General features: G+C 28.0%; 1 protein-coding gene across 1 annotated transcript in view; it reads right to left on the reverse strand.

The window, feature by feature from the left end:
• LOC129959235 (agrin-like) overlaps positions 1–20,127 on the reverse strand; it is a 149,170-nt gene that overhangs the window by 27,396 nt on the left and 101,647 nt on the right. The window contains exons 12-16 of the mRNA XM_056072062.1: positions 14,035–14,187; positions 13,134–13,226; positions 9,494–9,655; positions 8,136–8,279; positions 6,475–6,726 (exon numbers count right to left, since the gene is read on the reverse strand). Coding sequence (XP_055928037.1) covers positions 6,475–6,726; positions 8,136–8,279; positions 9,494–9,655; positions 13,134–13,226; positions 14,035–14,187 — 804 coding nt within the window. The remainder of the gene's footprint in view (positions 1–6,474; positions 6,727–8,135; positions 8,280–9,493; positions 9,656–13,133; positions 13,227–14,034; positions 14,188–20,127) is intronic.

Consider the following 20,127-nt stretch of genomic DNA (forward strand, 5'->3'; position numbering starts at 1 on the left):
TAAAGGAAAGTATAGGAAGTACAGGAAATCATTTAAAAGTACAGAAGGTTTAAAATTTTTTAGCAATGATAATTCATAGTAACTGGCTAATCAGCCCTTGAATTACGGATAGATAAATTCTAAATCAGTCTTATTACTCGGAGATACAATTAGAAAAAAAAAGAAACGGTTTAAAGTTTTTCTCTTCATCATAAACTTTCATCTTTGATCACTTAAGGCAACTTGCTAATCACTTTTAAATTATGGATGAAAAAAATTCAGATCAACTTTATCTCCTATGGATGTTGAAAAGGAAACAAGGACCTTTACCTTTTATTTTTCAAAAAAAAAAAAGTCCTCTTTTACTCTTTATCTTTAAAAAATCAGTTTATTCCTTTACACTTTATTTTTTTTTAAATTTCAGCTACATGTTTTAACTCTTTATTTTTTTTTAAAAATTCAGCTATAATCATTCATGGTGATTAGCTCAATTTTTAAATTGTGGATGAATAAATTATAGATTAACCATATTTCCTGATAATGCTAATATACATAGAAACCCTTTAGCTCTTAAGGTGTATGTACACACTTGAAAATCGTTCAAAATATCGAATATTTTTTATAGCTTAATAATGTTCTCTGATCATTTAGCTTTCAAACGATACCAAGATGTTATCAATATTCGAAATATTTCTCGAGTTATAATTATTTTTCTTGAAGTGCTTTCATTAAAAACTGTAGTTACGGTTTTTTTAAACTCATTTTATGAAGAATGATATTTTTCCACTATGTTGCTTCATTCAAACAATCATAACTCAACAAGAAATTAACCAGATAAAAATATTTATATATCAAAATAATCTTTAAAAAATAGCGGATGTTTTGTTTCTCAATCAAAGATATATTTATAGAAATAAATTTTTAGAGCTATTTAAAAGTTAAAATTACAGAAAAAATCTCGCTTTTTCTATTTATCGTTGATGAAAAAAATATTTAAAAAACTATATATTTTTATAACTTGATTGAGGAAGACGACATGAAGACTAATATTAGGCATAATTTCCAACTAGAATTGTGTGTCTGTACAAATTAGAATTTAAGATATCATGTTTCAAAAAATAGGCTAATTAGCTCATAAAATATTATTGAATTAATTAATAATGAGTGTAATATGGTTTTTTCTGACTGAAATGAGTTTAAACATATATTAATGACCTATTGTTAAAAAACTGGATTTTTAAAGTTAAAATTTTTTTTAAAAATCTTCTAGTGTGTACGTATACCTTAAGAATAAGATCTATGGTAATCTTCTTAGAAATCTTCTTCGTAAAATCTTCCGAATGCTTATGGTAAAAGATGAATTTTGTCATTCTTCGTTAACAAATCTAACGAATCAACAGAAAGCTGTGTAAAACTATCTTCAGAGAGTTTAGTGAACACACAGATATGTTCGAGGAACACGCTTAATTCTTTTGATTTAGTAACATGCAGATATCTCGCCAGTGAAGAAAGTATTTTGCAGTTACAGCATCGGCAATATTTTTAAGGAAAAGATCAATCTCTTATTTTAAATAAAACTCCTTGACTAATATAGAACATATATTTGAAGCATCTAAATTCTAAGTTTTTGATACCGAGCATTATGACGATATATCCAATCTAAATTTTTATGGCATATGAATTTAATATTCAGAATTCAATATATCACAGCAAAATTGAAGTCAGTTTCACAATTGATTCTGTAATTTTATTCAATGTTTTATTCGATAATCCCCAAGATAATCAGTCAATATTTTCCCGTACTTTTATAAGTGTTTTCACATACGTTTTATTTAAACTTCGGGAGAAATATATTATGCCGGAAAAATGTTTTAAATAATCATATTTACAATATTTAAATAAAACATTCAACTGCACTGATAAAATTGTTATTCAGACTAGGGATCATAGATATAATCATACATATTTAAATACTAAAACAAAAAAAATTAATTTATTTTTCAAAAATAATGGCTTTCCATATAAATTTACTCTTTATCTTATCAAATTATTCAGACATATGAAGTGAATCTCAAACCTTCTCTCTATTTAAAAATAAATAATTTTATCATGTTATATTCGAACTATTGAGGGTCAATGTAAAGAAAGAATAAATTCTACTGTTACCTCAATCTCACTAATATTAGTTTAGTAATATTCAGTGCCCTTTTGAAGCAGAAACAGTGTTATTTTTGGACACATTTCGTGATTTTGAACAATGGCTGGATGATGAGGATGACGCATGAGCAGGCGAATTTCATCGATGTGGATGCCTTCAGGGCCTTATCATGGAGACATTTACCCCGGACAAATTTAAAGAGCATCATACAAGCGGCTATTTTGGCGGTATCAGGTTTTGAACTGAAACTATCTGGTCATGTAGTTAAGACCTAGCAACCTTGTTATCATATATATATTCCTTTGGCCCATCCGAGACAACAGACCAAATATTTATCACTTAGCTGATATCTTGAAGAGGAAAAAATCGTAAGCTCTGAAATTTCAAAAAAGGACCAGGATAAATCCTGTAGGAGTCCTTAGGCAGATATACCAAATTCTCTCAACCCATTTCTCATCTCTAACTTCCAAAACCAGATATTTTTGTTGTTTTCAATTTATTTTTTACAAGCAATTTATAAAAACAAATGTCATGCAACTTAAAATTAAAAAAAAAATCATTCTATCAATTAATATCAAAAAATTGTAATAAAAAAATTATTCAAGAGAATTGGTTAAGAAAGAAAGAACACAAAATAAAAATTTTAAATTAGTTTAAAGCAAATCGGTAAAAGAAATATGAAAGTTTTTTACTACAATCTAAATTACCTTTTATAATAGAATTAGATACTTCTTTGAAATTTTAGTAATTAGGAAAAATAATTTTTAAAAAGGTTTCAGTCATACATCTTTCTTATATTTTTTTCCATTAAATTCTTCCAAAATCTTATAATGTGCATTTATAAATAAGGCATAAAACATACAATTTAAGACTTCAAATTTAAGTTCAGCTAATTAAATTTTCCATCGAAAACTTTTAAACAAAATAATTATGTTTCGTGACATTTTGGTTTCAGCAAATTAGAATTTTATTCCACTAAAATGAACCTCTGCTTTTTAAGCAAATAACATTAGCTACACTAAATTACTCAATTTAAATGGGTAATTTGAATCCAATAAAGTAGAAAGAGAAATAAGTAAAGAGTATCAAATAATTTCAATTCTGAGATTTAAACGAAATTTTAATCATTATTTTATTTCTTCAGAAAATATTCAATTTATAATATTTCAGGGTAACATAATAGTTATAGCAATTATCTCGATAATAAGAAAATAATTATTTCTAAATTTACTCAAAATGAGCTTCAATTCATTATAATTATGTTTGAAATATTCATATGCAATAAAATGCCTTATTTCTCATTAAAAATTAAGATTAGATAATTAAGTTTAAAAAGGAAAGAATCGCATTTTGTAGTAAACATCAATTGGCAATTTATATCTGAATACATTTGCAGGTCTTAGATGCAATAAAGTAATTCATACTTTTATTACAAATACTTAAGAAACAAAATAATATAAAATTATAAAATACATGGAATTTGTACAATTTGAAGTTGACATGAACATAATAAAATTTGATCTATATAAAGTTGAATTTGTATAAAGATACGGGGTTCTAAAAATAAATGCATCAAGAAAAAACAATTGTATTTAAATATTTATAATTTATAAAATTAAATATTAATTTTTCTGTATTCAAAAGTTTTAATCAATAATATACAGAATGACACAGGATAAAAGATTTTTCTAAATAATCACAAAATATTTAGTTTCATCAACGAAAAAAAATATTAACACATAAAATTTGTTATTACATTGTATTTAATGATATGTATAACTGGAAAAATTCAAATGATATCCATTTTCGCTAATACGCTGAAACTCAGCACAATGTCTTCGAGTATTGTTGCAATGTTTCGCAGCTTAAAAATTTTAACCCATTCCCCATCATTTGGAATACGTATCTAACATGGATTAGCAGATGGTTTTAATGACAGTAATGATCCTCTTACAACAATGATTAACAGTAAACAGTCAATCAGTGGCTTTGAATCTGTAATGAAATTCATGCTAGAGTGCGATCATCGATTCATCATTTCTTAAAACAATTATAAGTAAAAACCAGTGGTGAAAAAAGAGTAAATGGCCCCTGGAGCATAATGCGATTTTTTCATCCCGAATGTCAACAAACGTTTAGCAAAAGTAAATGCCGTCTTAGGCATGATATCATTTTTGTGCAGTTATGAAAATCTTTTTTTTTAATTCTGGTATGTGCTATACAGAACATGTTCTGCTGATGAGTTTTCTTCAAAATATAATTACACGTTGGAAAAATTTTCACTTTAATTTTCAAAAAGAACATTATATTTATGTGCTTCTATACTGATAAACTGGCTGTGTTGAAAAATTTAATCAAAAATCGACAATTACTTTCTAAAATCAAAATTGGCCACGGTTAATAAATTTGGTACCTACCATACTACCTATCGACTTATACATGCAAAATATAGACAGGTAGTCCTAAAGGGGTTTTTCTCAAAGTCATACACAGACACAGAAAGTTTTACATGAACTGCCTCGCCCTCTAGGACTGACAAATGGCCTAGTCAAAATCTTTTCGTTAAGGATATGTATTATATCATTTACATAATAGTTATTCTGGACAGGAACAAAAAAAAAAAAATACGATGGCAATTCTACGAAATAGAGTCACTCTCTTTAAGAACTCCTTTTTTCTCCGCATATAAAAATTAAAAACTTCGTAACTTCACTCTTTGTATCCTGCCGTTGTAATTTATTTATTTATTTATATTGTAGTGCATGCCTATCATAAATCATATGTAAATATGAATTTGTAAACTAGAGGCTCCGTTTAGGCTGTGTGTGATGTAACTGACGCGCTACCCATCATACGGGTACTGACTAGCGCGATGCTTCTAAAAGGCTATTCTCCCCTTTTATCTTCAGAACGCTAGCGCACTTTCCTCGGTGAAGCTTGAAGTCAAAATCAATTGTTTCATTTCTTAAGTTTAAAAGTAAATAAAAATATTTTTCTAACATGTCGCAATAACAAGTTTCAAGTAACTTTCAACAAACTCGAATACTTGGCTCTTGTAAATAAGTGAAAGTCCAAAATTTATTTATCGAGAAAATTCCACAAAAAAGATCGAAACTTTGGGACATCCAAATTAGTAGATATATAGTCTTTGCCTACTCCCCTAATAAAGGTAATTTCTTCATAAACTTTGAAGAAAATACAGTCAAGATTATGTTTCAGCAGTTGTTAAAAACGACCACTAGAAAATAGACATTCGATGTTTTCAACTCTCAAAAATATTACAATTCAATGAAAGACAGGCCTTTGCCTTCAGCTGAATTTGATCTGACTTTTTCTCAAATATTTTAACCCTTTCGGAACGGGTGGGTAACTTACAAACGTTTCTCATAGACGGGCGTACAACCCGTGCGTCGCTAGAAGTTGAACACAAGGATGCATTTTAAGCTGGAATGATTTTTAAAGGCCAGTAGATGGCTCCCTGTGTCCATTACTTATGAAATGAACATAATTTTAATATCCTGATCTTCAGTTAGCACATATTCTGCCTCACTAAGATATTTTATTCATCAGTTACTGCTGGGGGGGGGGGATAACCGTAACATATATAAACACAGATGGGTTCTTTAGCTTCCACGTACGTGATAGAAACATTTCACGTTTCTAGTCTCACAACGAATTTTATTTATTATTATTATTTCATTTCATTTTTGCTGCTATGCAGGGTCTGTTTGGGTTTCACCGTCAGTTCTGTTGCATTTAGCGTAGAATTTAGATACGTTATGCGTACTTTCTTTTTTTTTTATTTTGGGATGCCTTGAATTCGATTTGTTATGGTTACAAGACGTTATTTATCAGAAGAAGAAAGTTTGGCATTATGAATAAGACAATTAGTGGCACAGATGAGAGTGATGATTCATGGCCTAAAGAATTAAAAATCGAGATTTTGAGTGATTCTGATTTGTATATTTTATCAAAATCAGAGCTCACTGCATGTCTGCCTTCTACTTATTTTGCATTGTATTTTTGAATTTTTTAAATATTAATTTCAAAGTTTATTAATCTATTTTGTCCATTAAAACATCAGAATAATTTCAATAAGACTTCTGAAAATTAGTTCCCTACGTAAATTAGTTTTTTAATATATTTTAATGTAAATTAAAAGAAAAAAGATTGCGAAATGATAATTTTAACATATATGACAGCTGAACAAATAATCTAAATAGGTACCAAAAATCACAGCGTTAAGACTTAAACTACGTGAAGAAATAGCTTTAAAATACAAGAAGAAATAGCTTTGATTTTGCATTACGAAAGAATATATAATAGTATTAACTCACTTAAGTAATCTTTTCGACAAATTCCGTAGTATCGTATGTTGATGGGTTTCTGGTATCGACAGCTGAATAGCCTCATTTGGCATTCCGATCCATAGGTATTGCCATCGTACCCACATACAGGATCCCTGCTATCCTCGGGAGTACACTTGAAATCGCAGCTACAATGAGGAATCCCATTCGTTTCCACACATCGAGCACCATGGTAGCATTCTAGCTCATCGCAAAAGCTAACAGTTTCATTCACTTGAGATTCTGTACGAAGAGAAATATATTACTAATTTATTATAATACATGAAGGCAAAACGAACATTAAAAATATGCAAAAAACCCAGAAATTCATATATTTTAGAATAAATTTTACAATTTAAAAAACTTTTTGTTAATTATGATGAAAGTGAAACTGACTGTTGAATATCATATTAGATTCACAAACACCTTTCCCAAAGGTATACGAATTTAATAGATAGAACAGGCTTGATAAACATTAATGGTTGGCGGTATATCTTGTCATTGGCGCAGGTAATTCAACCCCACACCATTACCATGCCCAAAAGAACCAATCAGGGAACAGGAGGCTTCTCATCTTCATTTATGAGGTATACCCTGGCGAGATAAGTCTAGTATGTTGAGTAAATAAGAAAATTCATTTTTTCATCTACAAGGCTAAAAACTCATAGATGCTTGACTAAAACAGAAGGAAAAATGTTTTTAACAATTCTAAAATCCAAGCTCAGGTTTAACCAGGTTTAACGCCTTCAATGTTTAATACAAACTAAGAAAAATGCCTTGTTGTTGTTGTTTTAAAAATTGATACCTTTCATTCAATTTACTTTCTATATTTTTAATTTTTAATATCATTAATTACTTTTTATTTACATTAATTGATATAGCGCAAAACTTTATAATCTTCCCAAGAATTTTCAAAAATGCCTTTCTTTATTTTAAATAAGATATGTTTTGGTTTTATTTCATATTCTATTTTTTCCACTTAAAATTTCTTTTCAGTATAATAGATAATTTATTTCCAGATATGAAAACTAAGTATCAAAACAAACTGACCACTTAATTAAAGTTAAAGTGATTCATATTTACATCATGAAAAAATTTTGACTTTCTTAAATTAGTTTTTGTTAAATTAATTGTTTACATTATTAATTAATAAAATTAGTAACTTATTAAATATTAGAATTCGAAGAGAAAGTTTTTTATTACAAAAATAATTTTAATTAATTAAGCTCAAAAAGATTTTTCTTTACACATATCATTACACTTTTACACATAGATTTACACACTTTAAATTTCAAAAACTTCAAAAAAGGTTTTTAATCAACCTATATATAAGGATGACCTTGATTCAAAATAATCAAGGACTTTCAAATTATTTTTGAATACAGTAAGTTAAAAATCAATTAAAATAAAATAAAATTTTTTGCCGAAGAAAGAACATAGTAATTGCCACATTGAATAAAATTTTTCAGAATCAATGTCAGCAATGGTTTCGTAATTTATCCATGATTCATAATTATGTTTCAGGTTTCTGTGTAAAATGCATCACTGACAGTTTCAAAATGATACACTCATTAGCGCTAAATCATGCTGGAAGAAAAAGAGAGAAAAAAGACAGAAAAAACATCTTTTTCAAGTGTTGATGGATTTCTTACCATCCATGCAACCAGCGGGGCTCAGTATGGTTCCGGGTGGACAGATATCGCATTTCATTCCCTGGATGCCATGTTTACATACGCACCGTCCAGTCGTCTGATCGCAGTCATCACGGATGGAGCCGTAAGGATTGCAATTGCAGTCTAATAAAATAGAAATAAAAAATTAAATTATCGATACAAATTCGATGTTTTTATGTACCAGAAAGAATTTTAGTCAAAACTGAATAGATGCAACTATGCAATCGGGAGTCAAATAAAAATGTTGTGATGTTGCATCTTCCAAGAAACATTTCGATATATATTTTGAATTTAAATTTTACAGAATCGATTATTCATTATAAATAAATAGCCTGTTATTCAAAAGATTGGGGTCACTGGATTTCACTAATGCACAGATGACTGACTGCAAGCACTTATGCCAGGTTTACACTCGACCAGTTATAAGATGGCCAGTGGGACAGCGCATGCATAGGAAGGCTGAAAAATGCTGATCAGTCGATGGCAAGTAATTGTTCTAACGGGACAACAACATGCCCTGTATTGCATTTTTTCTTATTGCAAATGTGTTTGTAGAATTTGGCCGTTTTTTGGCATGGAAAAAATTGATCAATTATCATATATGAACTCCGAGATTTTATCATGTGAGAACATGATGTTGTTTTGGTAAGGAGGTTTTGAAGCTCGAAATCGCGTAGGCAATGAATAAAGCATAAATGGCAATTTTCATCATCATCTTTTAATCGCATATATTTTTCTACCTGCTTTTACCAGTATTGCATTATTATTATGTATGCTTCTTTGAAAGCAGATGCGTTTTTAAAGGGTTGACCTGTTTTTACCAGCATTTTTGTTCTTTCTGATGCGAGGTTTTTTTTTCATTTTATTTGCAATTTCTTTTCTATAGTTTCCCAAATTAAGGTATGTTGACCTTTTTTTCTATATCAACATGTTTTTTTATATAAATATCCATCGTTTCGACTTATGTGAAAAGAAAAATTCAGGGATACCAACACGGCAATTTATAGCCAAGTATGGAATGCCTGAATCTATCTTATAAAATTGTGGCAAATATAAATTAATCCCTTTCTGCGCCTGCGCTACCTACTGGCCGTCTTATAATTGGCCGAGTGTAAGACATTACACACATTTTATAATACTAGACTTTAAATTCATACAACTGAAATTAGCCCCAGTTAATTAGCTGTATTTTATTTGATATGAAGTTCACTTAAAGGATGAAGTAACATATTAATATTCCCATTTCTTTAAATACAAGTTTTAACAATAATTAATAAAGACTTTAAATCTTTCTAAGGAATGTGATAGCTTTTTCAAACGCCAGAATTTATACTTACGAACACAACCACTGTTACCGCTTGCTATCTTATGCAAACCCCAATAGCCTGGCTCACATCGATCACATCGTAAACCACCCACACCGGGTTTACAAGGACATTGTTTAGATACAGGATCGCATGTCAGGCTATAAGAGCCCAAACTGTTACAGTTACATACACCTAGAACGAAAAATCAATATTAGTATCAATGTAACACGCTAAAATAATCTTGACACGTTGCAAGCGGAGTGAACGTGGTCTCATTTGGGGTGGTAGGAAGCAAATAAAATTATATGTAATAAATAATATAAATATAAATGATAATAAAATTATATATAATTAGCTAATCTTTTATTTACAACGTTAAGTTCCTTCAAATGTATAACGGAATATTATCAAATTGCCTTGTACACGAAGGTACTAGAATCGATTATATTTAATAAATAGTCTATAAATTCATTATAGATAGCCTATAATCGATTATTCATAATAAATAATATATAAATTCATTATAAATAGTCTATAATCGATTATTCATAATAAATAATATATAAATTCATTATAAATAGTCTATAATCGATTATTCATAATAAATAGTCTATAATCGATTATTCATAATAAATAGTCTATAATCGATTATTCATAATAAATAGTCTATAATCGATTATTCATAATAAATAGTCTATAATCGATTATTCATAATAAATAGTCTATAATCGATTATTCATAATAAATAGTCTATAAATTGTTACAAATGGCCTATAATCGATTATTCATTATAGTAGCGGGCAAATTCAGTTTGAATTTGCTCCCTACATGTGGGGGAAAAAAACATTAAAAAATTTCAAAAAATATTAAAAATTAGAAAAACTTATAATTGAATACTTTCATTAATCCAAATATGGCATGAATTCAATTCTAATAATTCAGAAGAATAAATTTATTTTTAAAACATAAAGCTCTATAATAAAATCCATTGATTGATAAGTGATGTAGTAAAAAAATATATAATATATAGGTAAAACTATCAAAATGATGGATGCCCTATTATATTTTATGTACATTCTTACTCAAAAAATTCTAATATAATAAAAAATGTTTTCTAAAAGTATCTTTTATGATTAAAACTTATTACTATGTATCCACTACGTCAAAACTTGTTTATTCACAAAAAATTTCATTCTCGATTTTTAAAGGATTTATCTTAGGATTTAGATTTCACATTTCATTCAAACTTTTTTTCACGGCGAATTTTGAATTAAAGCGTGATTCGAAAATCATCATTCAACGTTATTTTTTATAATAATGAATAAAAAGATTTAATTCAATTCTGCTTCTTCATTCAAATATTATTGATAAACTTTATAAATTCAAAAAAAAGAAATAACGCACGCGTATTTATGAAAAAGGTAGCGAAACATGCAAAGGGTGATGAAAGCATAATGTCGTTCACAGTGCAAAAGATCATTTGTCAAAACTTCCATCCGGTTGAAGTCCATTAATTGATACCCTTTCATATCGGTAATATATGCCAAATCACCATTGCTAAAGAACAAGACGGCATTAAAAATCTGACATTCTTCGGTGATACGCAGAAATACCAACCAGTAGATTTCAACCAATAAATAAAATTTTTAAATAAGATTTTTTTTCATTACGAGGAAAGTATGACAGAAAGTTAAAATTATCAAAAAATAAGATGAGCCATGAAATGTCTTTGCTTTATATAACGAATCTCTTGAAAATATAGTTATTGGTTTTTACCAATCGCTTAAACATTGTAGAACAAAAAGAAACAATCAACAAGCCCCCAAGAGTTCTAGATTTTCGCTTCCTCAATTTTCCTTTTGATCAGTTATATTCTTTAAAAGACAACTTTAAAAAATATTTCACAGAGCAAAATTAATCAAGACTAAAAGCAAATAATTATAATCAATATATTTTTGAGATATCTAAAAACTTTATACATTATAAGACAAATCTCAAAACTTCTCAGCCTCGCTTATTTTTTCAATTCCTACTATTAGCTCACACTCTCTCTATATATATATAACTTGCTCAAATTTTCAATCGTTAATAAAATACATTTTTTTAAACTTGTAGTGGATGACACTTGATACTAATATAGTTGTTTTTTTTATCAAATATTAATTATTTAATTAAATTTTGTCCATGTTGCGTCTTGTTGCCATGTTACGAAGTTTGTCACCAATTTTGTAATTATTTAATAAAAAGTAACTAAAATAAAAAAATAAAAAAAAATCTTTGTTGCCCTAAGTAGGAATTGACTTAAAAAATTTTGTTTTATATATTACTTGTTTTCTCTTATCTTCGAATTAGAGATAGATTTTTTTAAAATTTTTTTGCGTACGCAAACAATAAAATATATTGTTGTATATAAAAATAGTAAATAACATACACATGAAATGAATAATTTTATTTTATTGACTAAAACCCCATAATCATAAGCAAATTTGAATTTATATAAGGAAACGATACTGTGGAATAATTTTTACTTTTTTTATGACTGAGATGATAATAATATCTGATCATTCAGCGATTCAAGTTGGGTACTTTTATTTTTATTTGACGACAAGCACAGGCCAACATTAAACGTATTCAATAATCAAGATAAAAATATGAATTTACTTAAACTGCTGTCGAACATGACAGAGATTATGAATAAATGTATACAAATTATAAGAAGTAAATAGAACGAAGGTAACGAATATTATTCCTGGAGTGTTGACCAAATATATAATCCTAAATTTTAATTTGGGTATTGAGTGTAAGTATTTTAATGTAGTTTAAATTTGTATTCACAATTTATCCACTAACATTGTTCACTTTATTATCAAACATCGAATCTAATTAAAAATATCGAAAAACATCGTATAGATATTGTACCATATAATATGTTCATAGGTACAGGCATAGGTACAGGCATAGGTACAGGCATACAGGTGATTAAATATGATACCCATCTATTCAAGGTGGTTATGATTAACCTATAACTCTGAATACAAGTAATTTTTCAAAACCTCATTAGATGTCGCTATAAATGCATAACATAAGAGAGAGAGAGCATAAAAAGTTGCTGCACGTTACTTCCACCCTTTGACAAAATGTATTCTAAACCACAACATTCAATTGATTACCAAATTTTATTGCTAAAAAAATCGGTACTTGTGCAGTAAAGATGCAGCAATAATTTTACAGAAACATTCTCAGTATTATAAAAAATGATTTAAATTTTCTAGGGCAATGAAAAGTATCTGATAAAACAATTTTTCTCGCAATGCACAAAATAATTAGAAAAACAATATTTTCTTTAACCAGATTACGCTATTGCATTACTGTTGAAATTCATTATTCATTATCCATTTGTTTATCCATTATATGCATTTTTATTATTTGAATTCATTATCCATTATTTGAAATCATTATCCATTATATTTCTTTCCCGCATTATTTTCAAATAAAAAGAAAACGTCAGTATAATCTGAAATAACTTGAAAGTTACTCCAGTTCAAAGTTACAGGCTATTAAAACTCAAGCTTCATTTCATTCTCAGAATAAAAAATAAAACATAAATGTTAAATAAGTAAACAAAAAATTATGACATACATGAACAAATAATTTGAAATCATTCACTTACTTGGACATCCTCCATTATTTGGACCTAATACTGGATGTCGGAGATCCGGACAGCAGCCGAATGGTGTTGTTTCACAACTTTTAATTAGAGGAGCTATGAGCATTACAAAGGTAAATAAATCTTATTTAGAAAATTAGACAATAAGTCGTACATGTTTGTGAATATTGAAAGTTCATTAAATTATGCATCCATTTAAGATAATTTAGTGTATTTAACGACATGCACGTTCGGTGAAAGATCAAAGATTGTATTCTTTATGATGCCTATAAACAAAAAAAATTATAAGAATGTGAAACCGTTCTAAATGGAAAACAGTTATATTTAACTGTCAATTATAATCAATCAATTTAAATATCAATGATTGATTACTTTATTAAAATCTTTTAGAGATCTTATATTTAATTCAAAGCTATCTTATTTCTATATATCCTTTCTATATAGATATTTATTTATATGCTGAGTATCTAAAGAATTCTTTGAATTGAATTGATACGTTTCTCATATATATATTTATAACTCAATAAATTCTCCCTCCATCAAATAATTAATTTCAACGGTGTTAGTTTAGTTGAAATTGAAACATATTTATGTCTACATGAAGTTATTATAAACAAAAAAAATTAGAATGGGAATTTCAACAACCTTTCTTTTAAAGAGCTGTTTCTTTCAGAATTGCAATTATTGGCACATTTGTCATTTTGGAAAAGGGAAATTAATTTTGCTTCCATAGAGTAATAAGAAATAAAACCACAATTAATTAATAAAAATAGCAAATCCATAGATTATAATCATAATACTCATTTTTTCAATAACTTGAAATATGCTTCTTTCATAGAATAATGAAATTTCTTCCTTGCAGGTAATGCATTTGAAAAACCAATTGCTATTTAAGGACACCTACCTACTTTACAGCACTTAGCGAAATACTGAGTCTTGTGGCAAACTGTTTTTGCAGGACACAGTTTAGAACCTGCACCTATTCCACAGAAGTAATCTTTCCCAGTCAAAGGGTCAATAACTGGCGGCTCACCATCGCATGCTATATCAACATGATCTGAACAAACACAAAAAAGGCATAATTATTATTTATTTCAAAATTCTACGTTATAATGTCTGATATATTAACAGTTAGAATTATTTCAATCAATAAAAGGAAGCATCTACAGATAGAAATGTTCAGGTTAAAATTAAGGTGAATTATAACCAATAGCAATCACCCTAAGCAATCGTACCATTTTAATCAATCATAAAAAGTAATGATTACATGCATTACCATTTATATCATTTGATACGACTGAATATTAGTGATGGTTTATCATCAGCCATTCAAAAATTCGCAAAAAGTCTGTTATTTTATATTACTACAATATAAGGTAACAAACGGCTTTAAAGGCTGCAATAGAAAAATGGTCAGGATTACATTTATCGAAAATTCTCCCCAAGCAATTTCAGTTTTGGTGAACAGATATTATTTTCTGAGCTAATCCCATTATCTTTGTTGTCAGTATCGGGTTTGTGGAACTAATATATGACCTACAGATATGAGTAAGATATCAATAAATATAATTCTTTACTACTTCTGCAATAGCACACTCGATTTATGTTCAGTTGCATTTATGTTTGCATATTTAAAACAGAAATTTAAAAAGACATTTTAAATTCACAATCGACACAGCATTAATCTAACTATTTAATATTCGCATCTCGCGATTAACACATAAAAAGACATATGTTCCTTAATCGCTAGTTTTTAATCCCGCATTGTTGAGGCGCTTTCTCACTGTACTTAGTCGCACATTTTAAAATCAACGAGAGCTTTCGCCCAAGTCAATTAAATATGGCAGTTATGCAGTCCGTGTTACCGCATTAAAGAATTTTGAAACTGAGTGTTAAAATGAAAATCAGTTGTTTGCCAATGAAAATTTTATCATTATCATTTCTGTAAATACCATAGCCATTATGAACGTATGTCTTCTTCGCACGTTTCACTTAATCAACGTATATAAATCATGTAACTTAATAGACTTTTCAAAAATCATTTTGTTCAATAAAATTTTTGTATCAATTATAGAAAATAATCAACAAAAGATTCAAGATGATTGCAGTCTAACATTAAAGCTTCTATACAAAACGCTATGGTAAATAATAAACAGGTTTTTTTTTTTTTTTTTTTTTTTTTTTCAATAAACTATCATTATTACAGACGATTACATTTTTAGAAGGTTTTCACACCCATTTAATGTTTAAAATGTAAAGACTATTTTTTAAATGTTTGATCTGATACCATTTTTTTTGAACAAAAAGTCTGCGTCGTGGTTTCCATGGTAGAAGGATTTTTCATGAAATTATCAGAGCTTTTCATTTCTATTCTTTTTCCGTGTCTATCAATAGTAGAAGATTTGCATTTAGAAAATGCTCTTTTCAACAGACCAAAGGCATAAATAGTGCATAAGTGAAACATCAGGAGACTTCGTAGCATTATATCGAAAATATATACGATACCTGTATCAGTTTTTATTTTTTTAAGGAAGACATTAATAAATTTTGAAGTATTCAGTGTAGCTTTGTCTTGGTGAAGCTTCGCTCTTTTAAAACCCTTGGGATAAAGAAACGGAATTTTATCTGTAAATATCAAATGTCAAACTTTTCTGATAGTATATGGAATTAAAATAAATTATTCTCTAAAGCTTACTTTAAATTTACGGATTAGGCTTGTTTCATTTTTTGAAAGTCATTGGGATAAAAAAACGGAATTTTATCTGTAAATATCGGGTCAAATCTGTCAAGTCAAACCTTTCTGATAGTACATGGAGTTAAATTATTTTTTTAAAAAAAATTCCAATTGCAGGATATGCCCTAGAAAATATAAATAATTCACTAAAGCTTCCTTTGGATTGACAGATTAAACTTGTATATTTTTTTCTCATCGTTCTCAATAACAAATAGACTTATTTTGTTCAGTCGTTTAGATAAACCCAAATTCATCAAGAGTTACAAATTTTCTCAATCTATATCTTGTTAAACAGTTTTTATACAGAACTTTACAAACTATTCTGTTTTGACCCACATGCTTATTCTCTAGTGAACAATATTTTTTTTTAATTTTATTTTTTAAGCTGTCATTCTTAACTTATTATTTTATTGATTATAGTTACAAAAGTATTTAAAGACTTTACAATTAATTTCTGAGTTTATTATGTACTTCGATGGATTTCCTTTTATTATTAACACTTAACACCACAACACATATCCTTTTCTAGAGCTCATGTGGCCCCTTTCCGGTTTGGTCCTTTCATTATTAGGGATTTTTATTTAAAAATATTTGAAATATTACGTACCTTTTTAAGATATTAGTTTGGAGTCTTCTTTCCATTTAGAAATAAGGACTGATAGTTTTATATATAATAAAAAGTGATCGTCAAATATAATAAAAGTGATAGTGTTAAAAGAAAGGCTTTATAGTTACCAAATGGGTGTTACTTTATAAAAATTTTTGCAGAAAATTATGATATAAATATATTAAATAAAATATAAAATATATAAAAATTATAATTAAAATATTTACACAAAATTAATTTATAAGAATATTAGTGTATGGAATAAAGAATATTTTTTTACTCACGGTCTCTAAATGCGTGTGCTGTGAAAAGATGGCGTAAAACGAGATGAACCGTCTGATTAGATTAAAGTTTTTATTTTAATTTATAATAAGATTAGAATACAGTTTTAAAGAAACTACACGGTCATTCTGGAACTAATCACATAATTTTGAACCGTAAGCAGAAAACCCGGACAGTATCCGAAAAATTATTTTCTATCTAACATTTTACATCTTACCAATGAGATGTCGTTTGACCCAGATAGATTTAATATCCATAAGACACGTATACATCGAATGTTCATGGAAATCGAGCATTCCTAACTCTCCAGACTTAACACCTATACTGACAATGAGCCACAGTGGCCACCTATAATCGCAGAACAGTGCGCCTTTTCAAAAAATAAATATGCTCATAACTGTGTAAATTTGTAAAAAAAAAAATGGTGTGGTAGAAACACTTATCAGATTAGAGATCGTCAAATATGATTAGATTAGAGATCGTGCATTTAAAATTAAAACACTTGTAAATGAGATTAATTAACACTTGTAATATTAAATTAAATATTTAATTTTCTTCTTAAATTTATTTTATATTTGGAAGGGAGTTTCACCTTTTCAATATTTTTCTCGTTGTTTACAAATGATGATTGCTTTCTATTAATGTTTTCCGAAAAAATTACTGTAAATTCACAAAAAAAGTTACAGTTTTGCTTACAATTCTTTTCAAGGTGCTCGATCCTAGAAATAAAATAACATTTCTTAATCTGCATATCTGTCGACTGCCTACGAGAATCTGGATTAAAATTCTCAATCAAAATTGAAAGGAAACTGTGTTACAACACTGATATCAGCACCTCATTAGTACTGATTTCGAATAAGGATGGCTCTTTTTATTCTTCCTTCTGCTAATTATGACTAATCAATTCTCGTGAGATGCTGTAAATGAGAAGTATACAAATTGCTCTAGAGTTGCAAACTCTTATTTTTGGAGTTAAAGCTTACATTTATTTGCGTGATGTTAGATGAACATCACTCTGTATATACCTGCAAGACGTATGATTTCATAACAACCCTTAACACAGAGCATTATTTAAATATTTACCTAATAATAATTTTTATTTTATGAAATATATTTTTTAAATCCAGTAATGGTTAAATTGAGTTTCAATGTTAAAATTTTGCAATTCAATTTAATAAAATGCAGTCAGCTCATACAACGTTACAACACCAGAACAAACGCAACTGTATATGTTGTCTATTTGCACTCAATGCTGTGACGGTCATCAATGTTGTTGTTTCTTACGGCACTTGCCACGGACAAGCCCGCTGTTCGAAGACAGCCGATTTAAGCCTAAGGGGGAGCGCCTCTTGTTTTTATCGTAAAGCCAACTAGGGCCAAAAGTACGACTTGACTACTCACGCATCATTCATTCGCTTGCACCCCTTTTTACAGGAGGGCACATTCACACACCTCACAGATAGAACACAGAAGTAGGAGAACAACCATGCCCAAACCGGGACTCGAACCCGGGACGCCAGCACGGTCATGAATGACTGCTCCAATCAATCCTTTTCATTCGCATACTTTTTTGCTTGCAGAAGGATTCCGGAATGACGTATTAATTAACATGTATGAAATAAGTCAACACGTCACATATATGACTCCATTGTAACTGTAACTGTTTCATAAAACAGAATGAATATAAAATAGTTATTGAAAATACAACAAAAGTGTTATACTAACTTTATAAAACTTTTAAAGTTTTATAAAGTGAATTTGAAGTTGCAACTGTAAACTTAATGAACTTAACTGTAAACTTAATGTAACTTAATTGAAACCTAGACAGTTTATAAAAAAATAAGTTAAGAATTTATTAAATGTATAAGCTCTTTGCCGCAATAAAAACCCTCTCATGTTAAACATCTAAATCACAAATGAATAAACGAATTTGATATGCTATTCTAGATAAAGAAAAATGTTAACATTAAACTAAAAAAGATAAAAATGAGATTTCAGCTTGAATTGAACAGGAAAGCATGTCATATATCTTCATAATCTCTTAAGATAAACAGGTTTGCAATTAATCTTGTCAAATTTAAATCACCAGATTTCTTTTACTTGTGTAAGTCATTAATCTTTTCTCTCCATCTGAAACATATGAAGTAATTTATGATTCTTTGCATGATATTCGATATGCTATTTATTTCAATCATTTTCTTGATTATTTTAATGTATCAAATTTTGTACATGCTCTTTTAAATTAGTCGCGTAAGAACATCTTTAATTAAGAATATCTTCAAGTCCTTTCCTAACGCTTTCCATGTCAATTTATTTAATGCAATGTAACGATGATTTTCATTTTATGTTAGTTTTTTAATTTGAATACGATTATCAAAAATGTTGTTTAGATTGATTCGCACCAACTTAAAGTTAGTCTTAAAAATCAATTAGACACAGCTGAAATTCACGCTTATAAAATAGACTTTAACCACTGGTATTACTTAAATACAATGAAAAAAGGTATATTTTTTAACAAAATAAAAATTCATCTGCCAAAAATTTATTTTGCATTTCCGAGAAACTTTTTTGATTTTTTTTCTAGAAAATTTTAAAATTTTGTTGAATGTCAAAAAAATATCGCAAAGAAAAAAATTTCCAACTGTTTATATTTCTACAAATTAAAATAAAATAAGTAGATACGAATTAAAACTTTATTTCGGTTACTGTGCAGTCTTAGAACTACCTTTCCTACGAAAAAAAATCAATCAAACCCTGTTTGATTGATTTTTTTTCTTGAATAAATATTTTAAAAAGTAGTATTTTTTTTCCCTTCAGATTTGTAAAAAAGAAACCATTTAAAACTGATATTTAATTCAGAAAGTAATTTAAAATTATTTTATATAACAAGAGAACTTAACTATTATCAGTTTGATAAAATAAAAAGGATATATTTTAAAACAAAATAAAAATTCGTCTCATAAAGACTCATTTTACATTTCAGAGAATTTTTTGATTTTTTTTCCTAGAAAGTTATAAAATCCCATTAAATGTCAATGATTATCATAGAGAAACGATTTCAATAATTTATATTTCTACAAGTAGATAGAAAATAATTATATACTTATTGAAATTTTATTTCGATTATTATATGATTACGGAATTTGTGTCATCTGGACCGTGGAAGTCCTTTCTATATGAATTAATTTTCTTCAATAAATATTATAAAAGGTAATTTTTTTTTCATACTTATGAAAAAAGTAAAATCTTTTTTAACCCTTTTAAGGGCCATTTTTTTCTAGTCATATTATGTTAAAATATTTTTAGGCTTGAAATTAGAATAAGAAAAGGGATTCATTTAGCTTATTAGATAAATTTAATTTGATTAATTAATT

The sequence above is a fragment of the Argiope bruennichi genome, chromosome 2 (assembly GCF_947563725.1).
Source record: "Argiope bruennichi chromosome 2, qqArgBrue1.1, whole genome shotgun sequence".
In the NCBI taxonomy this organism is placed as follows: Eukaryota; Metazoa; Arthropoda; class Arachnida; order Araneae; family Araneidae; genus Argiope; species Argiope bruennichi.